General features: G+C 38.3%; 1 protein-coding gene across 10 annotated transcripts in view; it reads right to left on the bottom strand.

Moving 5' to 3' along the window:
- Window positions 1–26,014, bottom strand: part of NRG3 (neuregulin 3) — a 1,044,350-nt gene that overhangs the window by 233,000 nt on the left and 785,336 nt on the right. For all 10 annotated transcript variants that reach the window (XM_027062437.2, XM_027062438.2, XM_027062441.2 and 7 more), the window contains exon 3: window positions 4,056–4,129. In XM_027062437.2, the coding sequence (XP_026918238.1) occupies window positions 4,056–4,129 (74 nt within the window). The remainder of the gene's footprint in view (window positions 1–4,055; window positions 4,130–26,014) is intronic.

The following is a 26,014-nucleotide window of genomic DNA, read 5'->3' as shown; positions in this document are numbered from 1 at the left end:
CCGTGTTTGAGGGAAAGGAGACTGGTTCTGAATGAATTAAATCAGAAATTGTCTAGAAGACTGTGGGGCTTCCTGGAAGTTGACTGCTGCTATCCATGGGCAGGGCTGGCTGGCATCAGTGGGAGGCAGGGTATAGATATATGCTAGTCAGGTATGCTACATCAGCTGGTGCTAACTCCTTCATAGACGGTCATCTCCTCTTGACCATAGTCTGTTCCTCTTACCATTTACTACTGAACCCATGCTTACTACTCATCTTTGTGATCAGAATGTGGCTTCTGTGCACTGAATCTGTATGAGGGTTTGATTTACCTGATAGTTATATGCATAAGATATTTTTTTCAAAAACTGACATGAAGGCACTCTATAAGTTTGATTCATGTGTGTATACAACTCTTCCTGAGTGGAGTTAACCACAGGCTCTTTGGGGGGGTAAAAAATGAGGTTTTGGAATAGCAGGTCTGAGGATCCAGCCTGGGACCATGGTACAGACACTGGTCATAGTAGCCATTGAGACTTCTCATAGTGACATCCTGGCATTATTTCCCCAAATACACCTATATTGAGGTTTTATTTATTTTTTAAATTAATTGGAAAGATGAACATTTCCAATCAAGTCTGCTTTGGCTGGGGAAGAATAAAATGTCAGAGGCTTCTAACCCTCTGTTAACTGGGATTTCGCTACAATTGTGCATGCCTTCAGAGAATGGGGAGGGAGGGATGAAGGATGAAGGGAGAGAAGAAAGGGGAGAAAGGAGGAAAAAAGAGGGAGGGAGTTGGAGGGAAGGCTTTTTCCTGAGAGCAGAGTCACTCTAGGATATCATGTGCAGCAAATTAAACGATCCTTCAGCAAGAATTTTGACAAGAAAATTTCATTAGGGATTTAAATCTCTATGGAAGCTCAAGTTGCTGCATTAAGATATGAAAATTGTGCAAATATTGTTCCTTAGAATAATGTTGGCTGCAGGTCATTGGGTTTCAGTCAATGAAATTTAGAGTGATAAATGTCATAGTGGAAATAAGTGGAGGAAGGAGGAGGAGGAAGGGAAGAGCCCTGCAGTCACGTGCGCAGGCCCCGGAGTCATTTGGATCAGAAGGTAGACTCCAGCATTAACTAGCTGCATGACCTTGAGCAAGTTTATTTAACATCTCTGAGGCCCAATTTCCTCATCTATCAAATGTGAGCAGTTGCCAGGTAAGGCTCTTTGGCACAGTGACTGGCACATGTGTGCTCTAAACACATATTAGTATGATTATGATGATGAATCAAGGAAGTGGGATAATGTTTATCTGGCACTGACTTCTTGTCAACCTTAGTGATAGGTGCCTGTAGGAATTATTATTGCCATTACTGGGGTGATAAGCCTGAGGCTCAGGGGCCAAGTGAATCTGTCAAGATCACAAAGGAGTAAGTGTTTCCACCAGAAGTGTGCCCATGCTTATGTATGCATGTGTTTTCTCCCTTTGGCATATGTTCAGAAAATATCTGTGGAATGAATCAATGACTGTATACATAAATGGAGGCATGCACGGATAAATGGTGTTATAATGTTTTTCCCATTTAAACTGTATATCAGGGACTCATCCATTGGGTTTTTCAGTGCTTTATTTTTTAGCTTTTATTTCAAGACTTTCTGGAGTTTTGATTCACATAATGATATGCCATATTATAGGAAACAGGAGAAAAAGGAAAAAAAATCATATACTTCCACAATCCAAATACTAAAATTCCCTTTCAGCATTTCAGTATATGGTTTTTTTTTCTACCATTGGACCAAGGGATATTCCTACTATAGTTTCATGTAAAAATTATTTTCTATCTTGTTGTTTCACCTAATAGGAATATTTCTTACAGGTATCCTTTTAATGACAATTTATTTATTTTAATTTTTTAAGTTTTATTTACCTTTTTTTGAGAGGGAGCGAGAGAGAGAGGAAGTGCACGCATGAGCAGCAGAGGGGCAGAGAGATAGGGAGAGAGAGAGAATCCTAAGGAGGCTCTGCACTGTCAGGCACTAAGGCTCGAACTTAGGAACCATAAGATCATGACTGGAGCTGAAATCAGGAGTTGGCTGCTTAACCGATTGAGCCACCCAGATGCCCCCTAATGGTTATTATAGAGCATTATGGATATGCCATATGGTATTTTACTTAAACATAAGTTTTGCTGTTGGTTTTCAGAATGTGTCCATTTTTCACTATTAGAAATACTGCCACACTAAATATTTTATGCATATTAAGACTAGGTTTTCAGACTTAGTGACTTTGATTATGAGATCAGTTTTCTTTGAGGAGCACAGTCCTTATGGTGGGCCTCATCCTCAGTTTTGCAGAGATGGACTATGATACCTAAGTGGATGGCAAGGGTCTGATTAGACTGTCTAAAGAAAGTTTATTTTGCCTATTTTGTACCATATGCAAGTCCTACCTCCATACCCTGCCCTCTATTCTATAGATAGATATTCCATGGTTATATAAGAAAAGTAAAAAAAAAAAAAAAGGAAAGAAGGAAGGAAGGAAGGAACAGAGGGAGGAAAGGGGGGTAGGAAGGGAAGAAAAAGGGAGAAGCCTCAAAGGAAGAAAGAAAATAATGAAGAAATAGAATAAAGGAAAGGGGAGAACAGAAGGGAAGTAAAGAGAAGAGAAAGAAGGAAGAGCGGAAACCAGGTACATCAGACAAAATAAAAAAAGATGAAAGAAAGAAATCAGCAAGCCCATTCTTCCATGGGCTTTCTAATAGTCCAAATCCATGTTTCCAACCACATCCATACATTTGAGACATCACCTTAACAAGCGGCAAAATCACAAGATGAAATAAATATAATATACTTTAGTAACTGTCTCCTTTCAGGGTAATTCCTAGACACCAGAGCCTCACATCTCAGAGAACAGAGATAATCCATGGCTTGCTTGCTTGCTAAATTTTAGGAAACCTTCACTTTTCCTATGGAGAGCTAAATTTGGAAAGAAGCGAGGAGTTAAGATTGCATGGTAGCTTGTCTTGCCAAGATAAAACACAATTAAATGAAATTAAACAAAACTTTTCCTTGCTAAAAAAACTTTGCATTTACCTAAGGAGATGTAGGTGGAGATTTGGGGCAGGGGGAATGAAAATATGCATTTCGAAAATATGCATAATGAAAAATGGCTAGATGTGTTCACTATACAGCGGCGTGAACACGCACAGGAAGGCAACCTGTCTGTTGTCGATACACAATATTTTGTTGAAGTTTGTCTTAGGCATGTTTGTTATTCAGAAAACCATAACATTGCGTCTGTGATTTGGAAGTGCCTGTCATTATCCTCATGGAACTAAATTGCTGATTCAGTAAAAATCTCCTTTCCACACTGGCAATTTAACTGTAGTAGTCACTGAAAGAGCAGAAGATTATTTCCGAATAAACCAAAACATTCACATTTGACTAGAATGTTACCTTTTACAGAAACTAATGACTAGCAAATTGTCTTCTTTCCTGAATGAAAAAAAATGTCAACAGTACAATAATCCATAATACGCAAATAGTGTTGCTCAAAATGGGGTTTTCACAGTTGGGACACATCTTACATAATTTTATATGCATAGTTTCTTTAGTAAGTACAGTAAAAGTTAATAGGTTTAATGTTATCACAAATTCTCAAGCAAAGCGTAAGAACCAATATGATACTGTAGTTTCCATAACAGTCTTTTAGGTAATAATGAGCTAAAAAAAAAAAAAAAAGAGCTGTGTTATGTGTCTATTTCCTCGCTTTCGTAATGGGTGTTGGTGGGAGCCTGAAAGCTAAGGGAACAGGGGTTTGCTGGAGTTCCTAGTGTAGGTCAGTGAGGAGCTGAATCTGGAAACCAGGTCCCGTGTTGGGAGAACACCAGACCTAGGCTTAGACCAAGTTAGTTCTGAACAAGCTTTGAATGTTAATGACTGTCACCAGCTTCCGCTCTGGGCAGCTTTCCAAGACACGTGACTGAAATACAGCCTTCAGCTGAGTTAGCAACCGTTGCTCAGAGTAAGGGTTGCCTACATATTGCATTAGAGAGAGAAGAAAAATGCTTGACCTACTTGGATCCGATAAGATGGAATCAGTTTTCGGCAGAAATTGATCACAACGGACTCCCTGGTAGCCTTCTTTGCACCTGAGAAAAGGGGATAAATGACAAACATACACATGTTGTTGTGGAAGATTTCAACAAGCAAAATAGCCATCAATTACACAAATGTGAGAACAGTACATTCATGCTTTTGGATTGTTTGATTCAGTCTTCCAACACTGACACACGGATTTTAGAGTCTATTTACCTGCAAAAACCCCAGCACTGCTTTGCTTTTATAGTTTCAGATGGAATACCTCAGGAGCAAATTGAATAGCATTTTAAGATGGCCTTCAGAGCAAATTCACATTATTATATGAATAATAGTTATCTTCATATTATAATTCTGAATGCAGACATATGCAGGTATTTTCTTTATGCAATACACTAGTCTCTAAAAGGCTGCAAATGCTCTTTTGGAAGCATCATATTTTAAGGGTCATTTTGCTAATAAAAATTCATTTTCTAATATAAATGATCAAATCTTATCAGTAGATTTTGGCCATTTGGCTAAAAATCAGTAGATTTTTGTTTATTTATCTTCCTTGTGTTTTATTAGTTTGTTCATTTGCTAATTTTACCTTTTTTTAACAGCTATTTACTTTTTTTTTTAATATAGCTATTCTTCAAGTTAGCATCATTAGCCACTTAGCCAGAAATAACAGCATTTATTTTAGATCTGGTAAGATCTGAAAGGCATCTACCTCAATGTGCATTTCCTCTAAACTTGTATTTTTCCCTCCTCATTTTTCTCTTTTATATTCACAAACATGTGCAAGGTGCCTGCCCTGTGCCAGGCATTGTACAAGGCAACTTTCCTGAGGCAGGTGCAATTTGGGGGCGAGGGATTTGTCTGAGAGCACCCGCAATGAGGTGTGTCACCTCATCCCTGACAGTCCCCTGTGGAGTCTTCACACAGCTCGCTCAGTTGGGGTTGCTTGGCCACCTCAGACAGCAGTGGCTCATCAGCTGGCAGTTCAAGGAAGAAATGCGGCCGATACCCCAAACACCTGCCTCTGTAATCGGGGAGGTGGCATTTCAAGGTCTGCTTGAAGCTTAATCTGTCATGCTTGAGTTAAGCAGGGAAGAATCCATTGTTGCTTGTGGGATGAATCTGTCCTACTTACAGAGGAGGAAATTGTGCTGCTGGCATAAAAATCAGATTTCTAAAACAATCCTCGGGTTGTTAGAAATCTATGAAATCGACAAAAGAATTGAAAGAGACCATTCAGTCAGAGACTGGAGCAGTGAATTTTTTCTTTAGAATATGCTTTGTTTTCTGGGTGTAATAAACTATTAGATAAGGTCTATTGCAGCCGGAGCAGCAACTGAAAGGCACCAAGGTAATTTTACTACCTTTCATTGTGAGCCAAATTGGAAGTCAGGTAATCAGGCAGGCTCTCTTCAGCACCTTTTTAAGCCTGGCACTCTGGAGTGTATTTGGCAATTTTCCTCCTAGACTAAGAACAAAGATTCCTGATATAGGGATACCCCAGATACCCAACGGGCTATTGAAAGAATTTGTTTAAGCAGCCACATATTTTCATAACTTTTTAAAATTCATTTATTGCACTTGAAATAGGGCAGACAAATCACTCGTTCTGTAATGGTAAAAAGTCAGAAAATACTTAGGATCGAAGCACATTTGTGATGAAAAAGTAAATTCCTGTTCTCTGAAAGCCGCCCTAATGTTGTTAGTGTGTCTTTATTCAGAATCATTGGAACGATAGTGCTTTAATTTTCATTTCCTCATAAACAACGAGTTACAGGCTAGGTGTGTGCCACAGTGCGTATTCACTTTTTTAGAGGTTTTATTTCCAACATGTGTGGGAGATTTTGAGCATGCTTGACTTTTTTTACTCTTTGCATCTTCATTTAATATGAAATGGTATCCTAGGGAGACGGTTGCTTTTAAGGGAAAGTGATTTTTTGTTTTGTTTTGCTTTTTAACGGGTTCATTACTTACAGTGCATTATTCCATTTGTGTGCAGAAAGGAAACTATGGAAAGACGTTTGACATTTCTGTAGAATTAAACTGATTTTCCATGAGTGTGAGCCCATTCTGAAGTGCTCAGGCTTCATGGGGTACCAGGAAAATAGCACTGCAAGGTCCTTCATGCTGCCTTCATACCTGCGTGCTGTAGATAGCCAAAGTGTGATGAGGCTGGAGCAGCCCAAGCCAGCCTATGAAACCCACCAGAGGCTGTAAGACTGCATACACATCCGGTCCTGCTCCTTTGTTAAGGAGGCAGTGTCTCTGCTAATTGGTGCTGGGTTTTAAGAATGACAAATTAAAACTTCCATTTAAATATCACACATAGGTCACCTTGATAAGTTCAGACCCATCCAAGTATAAAGACCAAATGGGCCAGCAGGTAATGCCAATGAAGTGGATTGAATTTAGGACAGTATTAAAGATATAAAGCAAAGAAAAAAAAAAGTCAAGATGCACATCTATTACATAGATTGAGTTTGGCGGGATTTCTGACAGTGAAACAAGCAGTTCTTTGAAGAAATATCACTGTGCGTTTATTTTGGCTTTGGTTAGTTTGGGGAGGATTTTGAAAGTGTTATTGTTCATTTTTTAAGATGTTTGCTTTTGAAAGGATATAGGTATAAGCAAAACAGAAATTCATATAATAAACAGGTCTTTGTTCATCTAAGATAGCATGACAGAATTTATAAAATTTTAAAAGTACATGTGTAATCTTGAATAGTAAATGTGTTTAGAAAAGCCCAAATATTTTCTTAATGAGGTTAATATTCTATTTTTTTTTCCTACTCTGCATTGCTTTCAAAGCTCCATTCAATTCATCCAGTCCCTTTTCTAGGAATTTCTTTATCCCTCAGAAACATTGTATCACAGTGACCATAATACAAATCCCAATATTCCCTGGTGGTTTTACAGGTAAGTTTTGATTCTACAACTGAATGGCATACGAGCAGGGGACAGGCTCAGGACAGGAAATACAGCCAAGGTCAACAAATAGTTGCGTAAATAGAAGAATTATCAACAGTGAAACAACCACAAGACATGCTCAGTCTGCAAGAGCTAAGAAATTTTACCTTGAAAAAAAATTAGTCATAAATTCTGGGTTTATCTACTCTGTGGTGAAGGAGCTGATGCTTCTGAAACCAGTTAAGTTCTTGATCATGCGGTCTGCTTTATTTCCAAATTTAAAAGGAAGTAGGGAAGGGCATAGTTGAGGAGACAATGTCCAAAGTAAGGTAGGGCAGGGGAGAGATTGAAGGGAGACTGTGTTTAGGGGTAACTGTGGATAAAAGAGCAATGAAGTGGGGGGAAGAGCTTGGAGAATGAGCCTAGTATCTCTGCTGGTGAGCCTCAGAGACAAATCACAAATCAGGGTCTTGCCTGTCTACAGGGAAAGGGCCTACTGTATAGTTTCAAATGCAGGCATCTCTTTTTCGCCATTTAACATTCTTCCAACTTGGTCCTTGCCCCCCATCCCACTTGTTCAGCTGTACTGAAAATAACAAGCTATCCCTTCTATTCATGTTTCCTCTTCTATATTATCCTGGAGAAAGAGCCCAGTTTTAGTGAAAAGTTTCAGAAAGCTATCTTTGGGCAAAAGAGAAGAGAATAATACCAGCAAAGATGAGAGAATACAACATGCATGTCTGTCAGCTGGATTTCAATACTTGCTTTGTCTGGTGCGGTAAAGAAGTGATCAACACATCACCCAGCCTAGATGTGAAGGACTCAAAAAAAGAGACTTTTTAAATGGTCAGGTCACTTGCTGATGTCCCCACAGAAATCCGTATCCTTTGGCCAGCTAAAAGTGATTACCATAGCCATCAGCCCACACTGCTAACTTCAGACCATTCCCATCTCCTCTCTTACAATACTCCATGCCAGTTTATTTCCTTGAACCCATTTCTTGAATAACACCTAAATTAGAGCTAATCGTAGTAGTGACTCTGAGTGAAAATTAATGAACTCTCACTTGTGACTGATGGCCTCCTACATTTCCAGATGATGACTGCATTTTCCTTCTTCCGTTTGTTAGAACAACAAAACAAAATAAAACAAAACAAATAACCTGAAAACTGTCCCTTGAGGGAACTGTACTAGCCTCTTAGTCCTTATCTATTGATTTCCTGGTTATTTACTCATTAATAGAAAGTGTCATCATTGTTTCACTCCCTTCTTCTCTATTCCTACTCTGTCTTGATTGTCAGGGTGTTGGTTATGCACATGGATGGGCCAGCCAATACACAGTCTCTTAGAACATGTCTTCCTCTTATTTATCTTAATGATTCACAGTGTTGAGTTTATAGTCTTGCTTTTCTGCTTAGTATTTGCAGAGATGCTCTTTATGCAAATCATTTAATAGCCTAGCTGTTTCCTAGTTTCAACTTAAATAAAATGGAAGTGATACCAGGAAAGAGAAAAATGAACAAGCACACATAGTTGATACTCTACACATGTATGTTGGCCATTTTTATGACTAGCGACTTTATACCTAGCATATCTGCAAAGACACATTTGACATAACCTACAGAGAGAAATGTATAAAGGACAGAAACAAGTTCAAATGTTTGCTTCAATCCCTGTATAGTGCCTGGTCTCTGCATACATTTTAGAGAGAGTTTACATGCTTTCTTATTGGAAACTTGATTTTAGGCATAGAATTTAAACCAGTAGAAATCAATTAACTTCATAAGAGAAAAGGTGGCAAACTGTGTGGGTTGTTTCCTGCCTGTATCAACTTATATTCATAACAAAACTGACAATTACTCTTTGATGTTACAGGAAAGTAGACACTTTGTCAGTGATATACAAGTCTGCCAATTTTAAGGAGCCTATTAAACACTGATTTCAAAAAAAAGAACAAACCCTCTAGGTATTCTTCTCTATCTCCTGCCAATTCTCTTCAGCCTCAATGTCAGACTTTGGTTGGGGAAAACCAGGCATTTAAACTTTACGTTTTAGAGTCAGGGTGGTTTGGAGCATTGCCTGGTTTTAAATCCAGGATCAGCTATTTACTAGCTATTTAGGCTTCTGTTCCTCCTTTCCTTCATCTACAAAATGGAAACAATAACAGTAGCTTTATCCTATAATTATCATTAAGAATAAATTATATAATACCTGTGGTTCATGGTAAGTACTCAATAAATGTTAGCTTTTTTAATATTCTTTGAATGTGAAATCGTCATCTAAGCTTTTCAAGTGAGGAAACAGATTCCAATGGTTAAGTATCTTATCCCAAAATCTCATGTCCAGGAAGTATTTGAACTAGAGGCAAACTCAACTGGGGATGGTTTTAAAGCCGTCACTTGACCTGTGGCACTTTCTGACATTCTTCATGGAAAATCGGTAGATACATAAATCGTTTTATACCCAGCTACCTTTCCCAAGATTAGCATTTGAAAACATGGCCCAGATATCAGGAACTAAAGCCATGATAAATAAGACCTAGATCTGTAAGTTATTATCCTATCCTAAAAATGTTTTTAAGCAAACCATGTCACAGAAACTAGTCACTCGATTTAAAGGCAAACTTCGTGAGCTTCATGTTAATTTAAAAGTAAATCACCAACTATAGGTGGGGGGACTCTTTAGAAGCACTACCATTAAAAAAAATGATATTTACACCTCTTGATTTCAGACTAATTCTTGATTTCAGTTTTCAGTTAAAAATCAAAACCAAAACAAAACCACAGAGAATGGAGTTTCAGTAGGGCAAGCAAATAGCCCAGCATTGAAGAGATGGGGAGTACAGGAGCCAGAATTCTTCACCAGGTCTCCATCTGCATGCAAATGGGTGTTGGATGGACCAGACACTTTTCTAGATAAGGATCTGCAGCGTAGAGTTATTGGCTCAAAAGTTATTAGTGGTGTTAGAGCACATTGCTTTCCTTGCCACTCGTTGCTGAAACTGAGATCTAGGTCTGGGTATGGAGAATACTGTGAAACTGATTAATGTGTAAACTTCCTGTAGTTGAACGTAAAATTTAATTAAGTGGTCTTATTTAAAAGAAGTACTAATTAAGACAGCAATATCTTTAACTTAACCAATTGGAATTAAAATTACCTACAGATTGGCTGTAGGTGTAACGTTTTCAAAATCATTTCAACTGTTACTGGAAGAATTTGAATTTGCATTATTTTAAACTGCAAACTGCCTTTGAACTCATGAAGATTCTCCATTGTGTTATCAATAGCTTTCAAAACTATCACAAATTCTATGGTTGAGGCAACTGCTGCTTATAATGTCACTCATCTTACAACTATGATGTTTCTTGCTAACAAAGTTGTAACTGCAATCTTAAGGAAGTGGAGAGATTTATTTTTTAAAATGTCCCTTTAGCAAAGTTTGAATTCAAAAGTAAATGAAGGCCAATTATTTCATCATAAGACTGCTATGATTTTAGAAGTGAATCTGAAAACATCTGCTGAAATCCAGGGGCCATGCTGCATTCTGTTACTATTTGAGGCTGAAGTCAGAAATGAAAAGAATGATTGTAAGTCTGAGAAGTTAATACATACATACATACATACATACATACATATATATGTATGTATGTATACACATACATATATATATATATATATATATATATATATATATGCGTATACATACATGTATCCAGCAGCCACCCACATACTCCATGGGCCAAATCACTATCAGAGAGACAGCAACTCATTGACATTAAGTCATTTTACTCCGATATATGGCAATTCACTTTTGGACAATCAGTGGCTGAGGAGTTCATTCTGAATGAATGTTTTGGCCTTTATAGAGATATCTGCCCCTATTTGGTCAAGAGCTTCAGGCTTACAACCTCATTAACAAAACTAACACACATGACATGGCATAAAGGTACTACATAGGTTAGGGTGCACAGCAGTATTATTCAAGGCAGCTATGTGAGTTGAAAACATTATTCCAGCTAATTTAGCTTTGCTTTTAGCACAACTAAAATAAGCCATAATCTCTTTTTAAGCCAAAAAGGTAAATAAAAGAGTAATATATTGACCCTCTTGCAGGAAGACTTCATTATTTCACTGTCACATTAGAGGCAATGAAATACTAACTGCCCTTCTCAAGAACAAAAGGATTAGGGGGTAATCATGATGGGAGGACGGTGGAAAGAGTTTTGCTTCATCAATTCAAACTTATTGAGAAAATGCTATATTACTAATTTCCTAGTAAACACAAAATCTATTTTGACAAATATAAGATTCTAGTTTTCAAGGGAGGTAGTCTCTTATGGTAGAAGAGGCATGTCCTCTGATGTACGATGATCCCCAATTCTGCCACGCAGAAGTGTGATAGAGGTCTGTGATTGACCTCTCTGAGGTCTCAGGTGCTCATCTCTGTCTTAATTTAGTGCATGGTCTGGGCACATGTGCACAAAGGCACAGACACACAGGCACAGTCACATGTCACCCTTATTCCTTAAAAAACATGCCTAATGATCAGAAAATTTAGGCAGATAATTTAAGTCTTAACATTAAAATCAGCTGAGAGTCAGGTTCTCTCCCCTACTTCTCTAGTTAATTGAAAATTCCCATGACTGCCTTTGCTATTTCCCCGCCAAGAGCGAACAGGGATTTACTGTCACATATACTCCCTATGATTCTTCTTTATTATTTTCACTAGTATCTTAAGATTGAGAAGTTAGCCAATCACAGACTTTCTCTGATGCTGAAGGTCCAACATCAGCAGATTCCTTCTCTTGTCTCTACTTGCTTGGAATTAGAAGACTAATTAATTCACATGTCCAGACTAGTCAATGGAAGAAAGGTAATGATCATCTTTGTCCTTTCGTGGTTCAGCAAGAAATATACAAAACATTCCAATGTTACTACATCAGCCAGCTTGGGCAACCATCATAAAGCATCACAGACTGGGGTGGCTTAAACAATAGAAATTATTTTCTCACAGTTCTGGAGTGCAGAACTCCAAGATCAAGGTGCCAGCAAGGTTTGTGTCAGGTGAGGGTTCTCCCATTGGGTTGCAGCTGGCTGCCTTCTCACTGTGTCCTCACACGGTGGAGAGAAAGAGCTCAATGCCTTTCTCTCTCTCCCTCTTTTTGAATTTTGGATAAACAACAATGTTTTATATAAGTGTGTCACATATGTAATATTTGGGACACACATATACTAAAATGTATTCATTCTTTACCCAAACTTCAAATTGAACTGGGTGTCCTGTATTTTAGTCTCTAGATCTGGCAATTGTAACTCTGTGAGAGTCAAAGACTCTGAATCATAAGAGAAGTAAGAACCATCAGCAAGAACACCTAGATTAACATTAATGTATGATAATTTTGCTATAACTGTATCTTTGCGATGTGATAAATTTAGCAATCTCTTCTTTTAAGGATAAGGAGCCTGGGCACTTTACATTTACTTCTATCAACCATACAAGGGACACAATGAGCTCACAGTCTAGAGGGGAAAATAGGAACTTCAATAGTTAGCTCTTAAATGATCAAAGCATTGAGAGAATACGTCAAGAATGTGATGAAGAGCAAATGAAGTGACCTTGTTTGTAAATGTTAGATGCAGACTTGTGACTCGATGGTGTGAATCACCAGCTACTACTTTGCATCCATTCTGAATAAACTGTACCAGTATGCTGGCCCACAGCCCAAGTGAAGCGGAAGGAAGAGGGCCCATTCTCCTGCTTCATTCTACATCTCACCTTACTCAGTATAATTTTACAGTTGAGGCACCCGCATGCCACAGCCTTTGAAAAGCAGTGAACACACAAGTGTAACATAGAGCAATTATAACCTAAAATCCAAAATGAAATAGAAGGCAGGACACTCCTGGAGGACTGTTCTCAGAAGGAAACAGTGAGAGAGTATGTTATCAACAAGAGATCAAAGAGGCCAGCCTTGTTCCCTGCCAATGGAGTGTGGGTGATTCCCCGCAGCAAAGCGGTACACAGCTTGATAAGGAAGAGTGAAAAGAAAATAAATGTGAGAGATAAATCTTATTTAAAAGCCATCTTTATGATTGGCATTATAAAGGAGAGAGGGAGCTCATTAGCAAACGAACTGATAAAACCACTCACAGCATGCTTCAAAAAGAAGTGGTAATAATTATTGTCTCTCTAAGAAAGGGGGCAAAATATCCACACAGTGTCATTCACAAATCCCTTTTACAGACATCACAGAGCAAGCTGCAAAAAAGTCCCACAGCTTTCTGATTTAATTAAGTGGAGAAAGCAAGGAAAGACTTTTTACAGTTCACACGCCTGGATCATAGAAGGTTCTACATGAAACATGATTTTTTTTAAAAGCCATTTTAGAGACCCCTAGAGTTTGCTGAACCCTCATTCAATGGCATAATTTTCCCTGCTTCTCCCGGGATATTGTACAATCGACTAACAGGGTGCAGCATTTCTGCCGGCAAAAGAAAGTGGGCAGCCTTGATCAGAATTCACAATAATATATCTCCCTTGTGTGATAAATGATTTACTGCTGAGGATAAATGGATATAATCTTTCATTATGTATGACATTCATCAGCAACAAGGAAGCTTTGGACTGAATGGAAAGTGATTTCATATTAAAAGCCTCATGCAACTCAGACTGGGATGAAAGTGAGGTCTTGCCTTGAAAAAAAAAATGGCACAGGCTTGTAGGTTTGAATGGATACTCAGTCAAATATAATTGTTACTCTAAGTTTGAAAACCTGTTAGGAGGAAACCGGGGAATTATGTGACTCGGTGAACCTCAATTTTGCACAAAAAGCCCCATTTCTTAACCACACTATTCTATTTACTTAAATGTGTCATTAAGACCAACTTTGAGAACTGAGAATAGTGAGAGAACCAGGTAGGGAGGAGAGAGAGAGAGGAGGTGTGGTGTGGTTTAAAATACTTAAATTTCCATTATCATAGAGAGTCAAGGCACCATTTCCAAAGCAGATAAATCAAGATAGAGAGGCTTAGTATATTATTTAGAGATCTGAAGTTAACAACTAGGAAAATGCCACATGAAAATGGCTTAATAAGCTTGCCTATGTGGGGAGGGAAATGCAAGTTCAGGAGTAGGGAAATTCGTGTGCAAGGATAAGAGTAAGGCTAGTGGCTTTTCATTTTAAGCACATTGGTATATTTATTTTTTTTTAAATATACCCTTGGATGATGAAGTAATTTAAGTACAGCAAATCATTTAATTTTAAAAGTGATTCCAGTTCTTTGCATCACTGACTCTTTATGACCCAGTTATAACATCTTTATTTGATTTTCAGTAATAAGAATTTCCCAATACCACAGTATTATTTTAGAAGCAAAAAGATGTAACATGAAAGACAATGGGAAGAGATGGTAAGATAAGCACAGAATGAGAGAAAATATTTGTAAAAGACACATCTGATAAAGGACTGTTACCCAAACTATACAAAGAACTCTTAGTATCTAACAATAAGAAAGCAAACAACTTAATTACAAAATGAGCCAAGGACCTTAACAGACACCTTGCCAAAGAAGATATACCTATTGCAAACAAGCATATGTAAAGATGCTCCACATTATATGTCATCAGGGAAATTGCAAATTAAAACAACGAGATACCACTACATACTTATTAGAATGGCCAAATGTAGAACCCTAAAAATGCCAATGCTGGCAAAGTAGTGGAGCAATCAGGACCCCCTTTCATTGCTACTGAGAATACAAAATGGTACCCACCACTTCTGAAGACAGTTTAGTAGTTTCTACAAAACTGAACATATTCTTACCATACAACACAGCAGTCATGCTTTTTAGTATTTACCAAAAGGTGTTGAAAACTCATGTCCACACAAGAACTTACACACAGATGTTTATAGCAGCTTTATCCATAACTGACACAGCCTGTAAATACCAAGATGTTCTTCAGAAGGTAAGTTGGTGAATAAACCATGGTACCCCCAGGCAATGGAATAATATTCAGGGCTAAAAAGAAATGAGCTATTAAGCCATGAAAAGACATGAAAGAACTTAATGCCTATTATTAAGTGACACCATTCAATCTGACAATGCTACATACTGTACAATTCTAGCTACATGATACAATGAAAAAGGCAAAAACTATAGAGACTAAAAAGATCAGTGGTTGCCAGGGTTTGTGGGGTGAGAGATGAACAGGCAGAGCACAAAGGAGTTTTAGGGCAGTGAAAATACTCTTCCTGATACCATAATGATGGATTGATGGATGCATGTCATATATTTGTCCAAACTCATAGAATGTACAACACCAAGAGTGAACCCAATGTAGACTATGGACTCTGTGATTATGAGGTGTTGCTGTAGGTTCATCAATTGTAACACATGTACCACTCTGGTGGGATATGTTGTTGATAGGGCAGACTAGGCATGTGTAGGGGCAAGAAGTATATGGGAAATAACTGTGCCTTCACCTTGGTGTTGCTATGAACCTAAAATTTCTCTTAAAAAGGAAAATCTTAATAAATATATATATATACATATACATATTTGTTATATAAAATTTAATAAACCATTAGATATCTAACAAAATTAAATATTAAATTAATAAATAATAAATAGTCTGTTATACCCACCTCATTTTATGGAGGACCATATTACAAAACAAAGATGGGGACTTGCCTAAAACATCAAAGGCCATATGAGGTAGAACAGGAAGTACAGCCCATGGATTCTGTTTCTAAATCCAGTTTTCTTTCTGCTTTTTTTTTCTTTTTTTTTTTCAATATGTGAAATTTATTGTCAAATTGGTTTCCATACAACACCCAGTGCTCATCCCAAAAGATGCCCTCCTCAATACCCATCACCCACCCTCCCCTCCCTCCCACCCCCCCTCAACCCTCAGTTTGTTCTCAGTTTTTAAGAGTCTCTTATGCTTTGGCTCTCTCCCACTCTAACCTCTTTTTTTCTTTTTCTTTCCCCTCCCCCATGGTGTTCTGTTAAGTTTCTCAGGATCCACATAAGAGTGAAACTCTATGGTATCTGTCTTTCTCTGTATGGCTTATTTCACTTAGCATCACACTCTCCAGTTCCATCCACGTTGCTACAAAGGGCCATATTTCATTCTTTCTCATTGCCACGTAGTACTCCATTGTGTATATAAACCACAATTTCTTTATCCATTCATCAGTTGATGGACATTTAGGCTCTTTCCATAATTTGGCTATTGTTGAGAGTGCTGCTATAAGCATTGGGGTACAAGTGCCCCTATGCATCAGCACTCCTGTATCCCTTGGGTAAATTCCTAGCAGTGCTATTGCTGGGTCATAGGGTAGATGTATTTTTAATTTTTTGAGGAACCTCCACACTGTTTTCCTTCTTTCTGCTTTTTAACCTTCCTCTTAAAAAGCAAAACTATTCCTAAATCCACATGCCATCCCTAGCACCAAACTTTTCACAGTCTTTTCAGTGAAAGCTTATATTTTACTGAAGATCAGTCAACACAATTCAACTGGTTAGAGTTCTGGTAAGAAAACAAGGTCAAAAGAGGTGGCAATATCAATGTCACCAGCTTGGACAAGAATGGATAGTAAAATATATTCTAAAACTGAATGTCATATGGAAATCAGGATAATCTCATAAAAGCATGAGTAAGGATGGATAGGTAAGCTTAGAGAAGACATGTAAGGGAAAATATTCTTTCTTAGGGTGATATGGATAAGATTCTTGGTCTGTAATTAAAACAAAGAAAAATGTAACCTGGGACAAATAAGTTGACAAAAATTAAGTAGATATCCATAGGCAGTAAATTCAAAATAGAATTCAAAGGAATATTATTTAATTGGAGTGCTTGGCAAGCTAAAATGACAACTCAGGTAAGCAGTGACTTGAAATCAATAAAACATGATGACTATTTTTGAAAAGCAAAAGAAAGAAAGAAAGAAAGAAAGAAAGAAAGAAAGAAAGAAAGGAAGAAAGAAAAAAGTGTTTGAGAGGGATTCTGCTAATCTGGCTATGGGTGACATATTTGATATTCCTATATGTGTTTTCCCTAGGAATAAGAAATCAATAAGAAAGTGCTATCAGAAAGTACTTCTACATCTTACAGTATAACAGATGAAGAGAGATCCAGTTTCCTGCAAGATCTCCTCTATTCAGGGCACAGTGCTGTGATATTTACAAAGGTTAGGCAAAGTAATCCTCAATAGACTGATAAAGATGTGGTACCACTGTTTTAAAGGTAAGGAGATTGCAATTGAGAGAATTAATTTCTGTGTCCCAGGGCACATGGAAAGCATGTGTTGGAAATTGGATTTGACATCAGTGTAAACCAAAGCTAGAGACTGTGGTTATTTCTTTATTCCATTATTCCATGTTGTCTTGACCATTCAAATACTGTTATGTATACTTTTAAAGTGCTCCATTTCATTATTAACTATCTTCTGAGGAAGAGAGGACCTATCATTGTATACTTATTATTCAGATAAAAATGAAACTAAGAGTCTAATGATTTGCCCACAGTTATATAATGGCATAATTTAATTAACCTGAAAAAGCCTAAAAGAAAATACAATGATATTTAATATGACTTTAGACTTAATAGTGTGCTATCGTATTCCAACTTTTCAATTCATATGCTCACTCAAAATTGAGTATACTGAGAAAGAAAGAGGTGACATATCTGGAAACAGAAACCTCTTTAAATATTCAAAATAAGGATATTTAATAGAAAATTGATTGAGCAAGTGATGAATGGGTGAAAAGCTAAACAGAGGACAAAAAGGTAACACAGAAATAGGCAACAGCATGAAATCACTGTTACCCACAGGCTGATGAGACAAAGAGTTTGAGTCAAGGAAACCAAGATGAATCCCCGGGGTCTATCAGACAGGAGCTGGAACCCTAAATGAACTTAGCTGCTGCTGGAAACAAACAAAGACACAGAAAATAAAAAGCTGGTAGAGAGATAGGAAATAGAGTCCTGCCTTCAAATTTAGTGCCTTCTGTTGGCCAACTCCACTCAGGAGCCATTGGTCAAGAGAGCCTGGGAAATGTAACTTCCTGAGATGGGGAGAGAACAGGAGAAGGGCGAAGGTATGGATTCAGGAGCAAACAGGTGACTGATCAGCAGGGTTGGTCACGTATATCATATACTCGCTATAGCACATAATTAGGTGTATACATACACTCTATATAGCACTATGTAGCACTCTAGATAAATATAAGGTGTAGATCTATGTACCTAGATCTATGTAACGTAAGCACCCGTGCACCTTTTTTTTTTTTTAACACCATCCGCAAAACTCCCTTTCCCCAATCTTTCTAGATAATAGAGATCTCACTGAACTTATAAAAGGTATCACAGCAGGCCCTGCATCAGTCCTCATTAGGAATCTTCACTCCTTTTTCTAACTGGCACCCACCTCCACCACACTCACACATGCTGAGCAGGCACCAACACACACATTCACACCATGCTCACAGCTCCTTGGGGAAAGTAATTTATCCCTCTGGGCACTCATTTCCTCCTTTGCCCACAGGGCTAATCGCCCTGGCCTGGTGCACAAAGGAGAGCTGTGCCTATTAATTACTTAAAGCTCATAAACTCTTTTGAAGATGAAAAGCTCTGGTTTTCTTATTCTGTTCCTTGGCTTCAAATAAAAAAGCTACATTATATAAAGGTTTCTGGGGGATTTATTACCAGACCTCTATCTGAAAAAAAGTCACACCACAATTACAACTTTAATGACCTACTCTAAAACTTCCCAAGGCTACAACATAATTAGTCCATTTTATAATTAGTACTTAAAAAAAAATCATTTGTCAGAAGTAAATAAGAAGTGACTGAGGGTCCTGGAAGTAATATATATTATTTGATGTGGAAAAGGGGAGGGGGTCACATTTATCTAGCGTGCATAATTTTCTAGATTCTGTACTAGACACTTTACATAATTACTGTACCTATATATCCCACCTGGTGTTGTTAGGCCAGCACTGTTTTATTTGTACTTTTAAAGGTGAAAAAAAAAAAAAAGAAAAAGAAAAGAAAGGTTTGGAATGATTAAGTAACTTGATCATGTCACAAAGCTAGGAAGGTTTGAAGTTGTGATTTGTATCCGGGGTTCTTTGCCTATAACTCTTCATTGCTGAATATTTGAAAGCTTTTAAATTACTTTTCCTTTGCCCACAGCTGTCAACTCATATACTAGAGCCTTTAGCGTCAATAGGAACCTTAGCTATGAATGGGAGGTAGATATTGAACAGTGAAGGAGAAATAATCAGAATTAATAAGAAGATTACCCTGTTCTTGGAATACAAAAACCACACCTAAAAGAGAAGGTTTCTTTGTCACCTTTTAATAGGGACAATGAAAATGAATATTAGGGGAACATGTTGGTGACCTGTAGAACTGGGGATAATCTGCTTTGAGAGAGTGCTGTGGTTGTTATCCCTAAATGATAGCTAGCTGGAGACCCTAGGTCTGGTCTTTTTCTGTGGCCTTGATGTAGACAAGGACCTATAGGTGAGCAGAAAGATTTGTTAAAGGATCATACAGAAATGGAATGTTGCCACAGAGGCCTGAGAACCATTTGGCTGAAAAATTCAGTATTCCTAATTACTTGAATTAGTCAAGATCTGCTCTGTTTGGAGATTATGTGAGCACTTTCTCTTATGCATGATCCAATGTCTTTTGCCAAATGAATGATATTGGATGAGAACATTAAAGAAGCAGATAATGACAAAAAATCTGCTGACAGAGTATTCCATCTTTAAAAATCATGATCAGGGGCGCCTGGGTGGCGCAGTCGGTTAAGTGTCCGACTTCAGCCAGGTCACGATCTCGCGGTCCGTGAGTTCGAGCCCCGCGTCGGGCTCTGGGCTGATGGCTCAGAGCCTGGATCCTGTTTCTGATTCTGTGTCTCCCTCTCTCTCTGCCCCTCCCCCGTTCATGCTCTGTCTCTCTCTGTCCCAAAAATAAATAAACGTTGAAAAAAAAAAATCATGATCATTGTTTGGTATGAGACGTTATTTACTTAATACAAGCTTATGTTTTAGGATCAACCCTTAAATGGACTAAAATGTTTCTAGACATAAAACTTGCATATAGTTTCATACACTTCTACATTTTTAAGGTATTTATTTCCTTTACTTTGATTAGGATTCGGACTTGAATTTGGCCCACCTAAACCAATGAAAGAACTGGTAAAAGACAAGTTGTAATTTAAAAATATGAGGTTTTGGGGGCTCCTGGGTGGCTCAGTCGGTTAAGCGTCTGACTTTGGCTCGGGTCATGATCTCACAATTCGTGAGTTCGAGCCCCGTCTCGGGCTGTGTGCTGACAGCTCAGAGCCTGGAGCCTGCTTCCGATTCTGTGTCTCCCTCTCTCTGCCCCTCCCCTGCTTGCACTCTGTCTCCCTCTCCCTCAAAATAAACATTAAAATTTTTTTAAATATGCAATTTCATAGTAATAAATGTATTTTAATTCATGAAATTATCCCATTATCCTCAGTAAAAATGATTTTAAAAATACTGCTTTACTATTTCATAATTTTGAGCATCTATATTCTAGTGTTCAAAGCTTTTCAGTTTCCTGTTACAGAATAAGTTACTTTGGGGTCCAGTCCACTACTTGTTCTCTATGGGACCTTCTAAAATATTTTTTTAACACTTATTTATTATTAAGACAGAGAGAGACAGAGCATGAGCGTGGGAGGGACAGACAGAGGAGGAGACACAGAATACGAAGCAGGCTCCAGGCTCCGAGATGTCAGCACAGAGCCCGATGGGGGGGCTCGAACTCACAAACCGCGAGATCATGACCCGAGCTGAAGTCACACACTTAACAGACTGAGCCACCCAGGCGCCTCTCTATGGGACCTTTTAAATTAGGGGTGCCTGGGTGGCTCAGTCGGTTAAGCGTTTGACTTCCGCTCAGGTCATGATCTCACAGTTCGGGGGTTCAAGCCCCGCATCAGGGCAGTGCTGATGGCTCAGAGCCTGAAGCCTGTCTGGAATTTTGTGTCTCCCTCTCTGCCCCCCCCCCACTCGTGCTGTGTGTCAAAAGTAAACAAACATTAAAAAAAATTAAAATAAATAAATAATAATATGTAAACACCTTTGCATTCAGTGGGGATCAATTTCCACCTTAATTCTCTTTCTATGCTGTTAGTAGGTGTAGATGTGTGTGGATATAGAATATAGAGTAGTAGACTTGGAATGGTTGTACAGTGTGGGAGTCTCTAGGGCCCATGATTTCTTCCTAATGACTTTCTTCAATAATTCTGTGCCTGTCATGAAATGAATCAGAGCCTCATTTTCTTTTTTTTCTTTTTTTGTCAAAGAAAAGTTAATTTTATCAGGGGTCACTGACTCTCACTTCAATTTTGTTATAATCAGCAGAACACTCTGAGTCCTATGTGTCTACACCTATCTTGGAGGACTTCTATAGGGCAATCAATCATCTAGTATTGTGTGTGTTCTGAGTCTCAGCACCAATGCTATCGTGAAGAAAGCGGTAAGTGATCCCTCTCGCTCTCTCTGAGGTTCCCATCTGCCTTAACGGATCCTAAGTCTGAGATATGTGGAGGTGTGTGTGTTGTTTGGGTTTGGGCACAAGCAGTTTCATGTGAAAGTAGTTGTGTGTATATATATATATATATACACACACACACACACACACACATATATATATATATATACACATACAGTGTGTGTGTGTGTGTGTGTGTGTGTGTGTGTGTGTGTGTGGTGTGGTATGGAGGTTGGGTGGGAGAAGGCTGAGACTGGAGCCAGGGAACCAAGACTGAGATAACTGCAGTGGTCCCCACAGAATACAAGACTATGATCTTATGGCTCCTCATCCACACTGGAAGCCAGAGACACATAGATTCCCACCAGCTCTTTTTTATTTATTTTTCTTAAATTTTTTTAATGTTTATTTATCTTTGAGAGAGAGAGAGAGAGAGAGAGAGAGAGAGAGAGAGAGAGAATGTGATGGGAGAAAGGAGAAAGAGAAGGAGACACAGAATCCGAAGCATGCCCCAGGCTCTGAGCTGTCAGCCCGGAGACTGATGTGGGGTTTCAACTCACGAACCGTGAGATCACGACCTGAGCCTAAGACAGACACTTAACTGACTGAGCCACCCAGCCACCCCTATTTTTCTTTTTTGAAGCTATATTTTACATGTTACATTAATTTTGTAATCTACAATTATGGTAGGATAATATTTCTTCTCAGAATACATACCGACTTAATACTACCTCCATTTACAAATCTACCTTAATACTAAATATGTAAAATGTTCTCTATTCCACTTGAAGTCCTCCTGTGGTTGTTTTCTATCTCATTATTCTGCCAATTAATCAGATTCTTATATTGTTTCTATAGAACTGAATTTATACCAAAACAATCTCAAGTTCACTTTATGTTTACTTACATCAATACCTTCTGATGACATAGTCTCTCCTTCATGCAAAGATTTGACATATTTTCTAAAAAAATAATAATGGGTGGCTCAGTCAGCTAAGCATCTGACTTTGGCTCAGGTCATAATTTCATGGTCTGTGAGTTATAGCCCCATGTTGGGCTCTGTGCTGACAGCTCAGAGCCTGGAGCCTGTTTCAGATTCTGTGTCTCCCTCTCTCTGCCCTTCCCCGCTGTCTCTTTCTCTCTCTCTCAAAAATAAACAAACATTCAAAAAAATTTAATAATAAAAATAATTATAACTAATGTTAACTGAACATTTGGAATGGCAATGGCAATAAGACAGACATTTTATATATATTATCTTTAACCCTCTGCCCTGTGATGTCCCCATTTCAATTCCCATTTATTCATCAAAGAAACCAAGGTTCAAATGTTTATATTTATATATAGAAATGACAGCTAGAAACAGCAAAAATAAATGCACCACTGTGGAAGTTCAGTAACAGATTTTCTGTCACTATAACACTCAAGCAGAGGTGTGATGACAAGTTGTCCAGGATGCCATCAAAAAAAGTCAAGATTCACACTCAAGTCTCTTAAACTCCTCAATCTGTCCTCTCTTTCCTGAACCCTGCCCAAAAATTCAGTCTCACTATTTACAAACAAAATAGCAGTGACAATGGTGGAAGAGTTACAGAGAGCTTCTCCGGTCTATTAACTACTGAGAAAATAAAAGTTGAACTCTTGCAGTGAAAAGGCTAAATCTTATTTTTCATTTTAATGTTTCAGAATATGGAGTCAGAAATACTGTAAAATATAGTTAATAGATATTAATAATCAAGAGATGGGGATTCCCCTCTGTGTCATGTCAATGAGCCACTGATTTGATTAGTAGGGAAAAGAGTCATTTAAATATACTTGAGTTAGTAATGGAAATGAGAACCCATGCAATGTTGATTAAAATTCTTTTCTGATATACCACAATGTTCTTCCTGTTAGCAATAGACATCTATCCCTGTGGTCACTTGGCAATTTTCTTACCTTGTGTGAAAACCTGATTTTTTTTAAATTAGGGCATGATCCATTTCACAGTCAGGGAGAATCAAAGGTACTCATAGTTAAACTGAAAAGGGTAAGGGATATTTTATATAAGAACAACAGTTCGTGTAAATCAGAAGAAAAAAAATCAGCTTTGGCTTTTTGGGAATAATAAAAATAAATTCAAAGGAAAATAATAAAGAAGCCTGAGATGTGGTTACTTCCACACTATGCTTTCCTTTGTCCCTGAAACAGAGCTGGTCCTGCAGCTGCTCACAGCAGGCGTCCTCGTGGGGGAAGGAGCGTTCACTTTGTCAAGAGGAGCATTCCAGTCTCATTTTCAAGAGAAACACATGAGTTGAAATGACTGCTGTTTTCCAGAGGCAAATATCAAGAGGCAGAACAAGAAACAAATCTAATCCATGGCAAACCTGAGTGTGTTGCCATGCTCATTTTGAGTTGGTGTGTTTGGTGTGTTTGGTGCAGAGCTCCGGGTTTAACACTGGCCAGTCTTAAAATGTAATTTATTTTTTTCACGAGGAAGTCCATAGTGGTCCCTTATCCTTTAAAAATCCTTCCTTAGAAACACCATGTCGTAGTATGGACTTGATAAATTCTCTGCAGCCGTATTCTTTTGGATAGTCTCAGCACTCCTCATACCCAGTGCAGTGGGAGGACAGTTTGGTTTCTTTACACGAGGTTCTTCATTTGAGAGGAATACTCATAGTCAGGGGTGTTGTCTCCTTGAATGGCTCCAGCATCCTTCCAGTTGCTCAGGCAAAAAGCTTTGGCAGTGTCCATGACTCCTTTCCTTCTCTCACACTGCTTATCCAATGGCAAGAAATATTTTAGGCTCTACCTGGAACCATATGTAAACCCTATCTCTTCTCCTCACCAGCAGGGCCTCAACTCTTCCATGTATTACTGATATAGCCCCTCACCGGGTCTCTGTATTTTTGCCCTGGCACCCTTGTGTTTACTCTCAACACAAAAGTCCGATTAACCTTTTAAGATATAAGTCACGTCACGGGATAAGAAGTCACATTATCCTCAGAGCAACTCCCAAGTCATGAAAATGAAAGAGAATGTCCTTTTAATGACCAACAAGTCCTCCTGTCCTCCTGTCTCTCCTCTAACATGCGTTTTATGGCTCTTCAGGACCATGCCACTATAGCCACAACTGCCTCTTTGAAGTTCATCAAGCACATCGAGAACACCCTTGAGTCCCCTCCAAGAACATCCCTACCTGGGATGCTCTTCCAGGCATCTTCATAGCAAACTCACTCTTGTCCTCAAGACTTGGCTCCGATGGCACGTTCTCAGTGAGCCCACACTTGACTACTATAACCTGCCTCCCATCCGTAACCCCAACCCCTCTCCCCCCTCTACTTTTGTTCCCAAAGTGTGCTTCACTGACCAGCAGCAACAGCACCATCTGAAAAGTTGTTCTGCAATGGAAATTACCTGCATCCAGCCCACATTTACTGGATCAGAAACTCTGGGGGTGGAGAATAGCAATCTATGTTTTTATAAGCCCTAGAACTGTTTCTGATGCACCTTAAGGTTTGACATTCACTACCCTATAGTATCAATATAATAATATAGTTTCTAATATTACTTCATGGGAAAATGTTAGAAGCCTTCCCTTTCAAGTCAGATATAACAAGGATGCCTGGCCTCAATGCTTTAACTAGACAGCTTTCTGGTGGGTTTAGCCAGCAAATTAAAATTAGAAAAATAAACACAGTTTAAAAAACCACACCAATTTATTATTTTTCCAAGACATTTTAATCTCTATTGAAAACCAAACTTTTGGGGCGCCTGGGTGGCTCAGTCGGTTAAGCATCCGACTTCAGCTCAGGTCATGATCTCACGGTTTGTGAGTTCGAGCCCTGCATCGGGCTCTGTGCTGACAGCTTAGAGCCTGGAGCCTGTTTCAGATTTTGTGTCTCCCTCTCTCTCTTCCCCTCCCCTCTTCATGCTCTGTCTCTCTCTGTCTCAAAATTAAATAAATGTTAAAAAAAACCTTTTAGAATTAATAACAAATTCCATTAATCTTGCTTGACAGAACAAAACATATAAAATACTTGCTTTTCTAAATCCCATGAGCAAATATTTAGAAAAGGGATTTTTTAAAAAAAGAAATACCACTCAAAATGGCAACGAAAATTGTAAACTACCATCAAATAAATCCAGCCAACGGTGCATAAGATCCTTTTGGAGAAAATCATAAAATTTCATGAAGGATCTAAAAAAGCTTATCTAAATTGAGAAATATGGAAGTATTTCATTTTCCTGAATGGAATAACAACACTGTAAAATGTCAATTCTTCCAAATTTATGTACAAGTTAAATGAAATTTCCCCATATGAATGTGTATGTATGTACATGTATGTGTGCATGTATCTAAAATGCAAAAATTAGATAGGATATTAAAATGTGAAATTAGGAAATTAGTTGATAGATGATAGATAGATAGATAGATGGATAGATAAAACTTTGAAGACACAAAAGGTGGGGAAGATTTGCCTTACAAGATACAAAGACCAGTTATAAA

Source organism: Acinonyx jubatus, chromosome D2, assembly GCF_027475565.1.
Source record: "Acinonyx jubatus isolate Ajub_Pintada_27869175 chromosome D2, VMU_Ajub_asm_v1.0, whole genome shotgun sequence".
Taxonomy (NCBI): Eukaryota; Metazoa; Chordata; class Mammalia; order Carnivora; family Felidae; genus Acinonyx; species Acinonyx jubatus.
The sequence above is the reverse complement of the archived record's forward strand: the minus strand, read 5'-3'. Positions and strand labels throughout refer to the sequence as shown.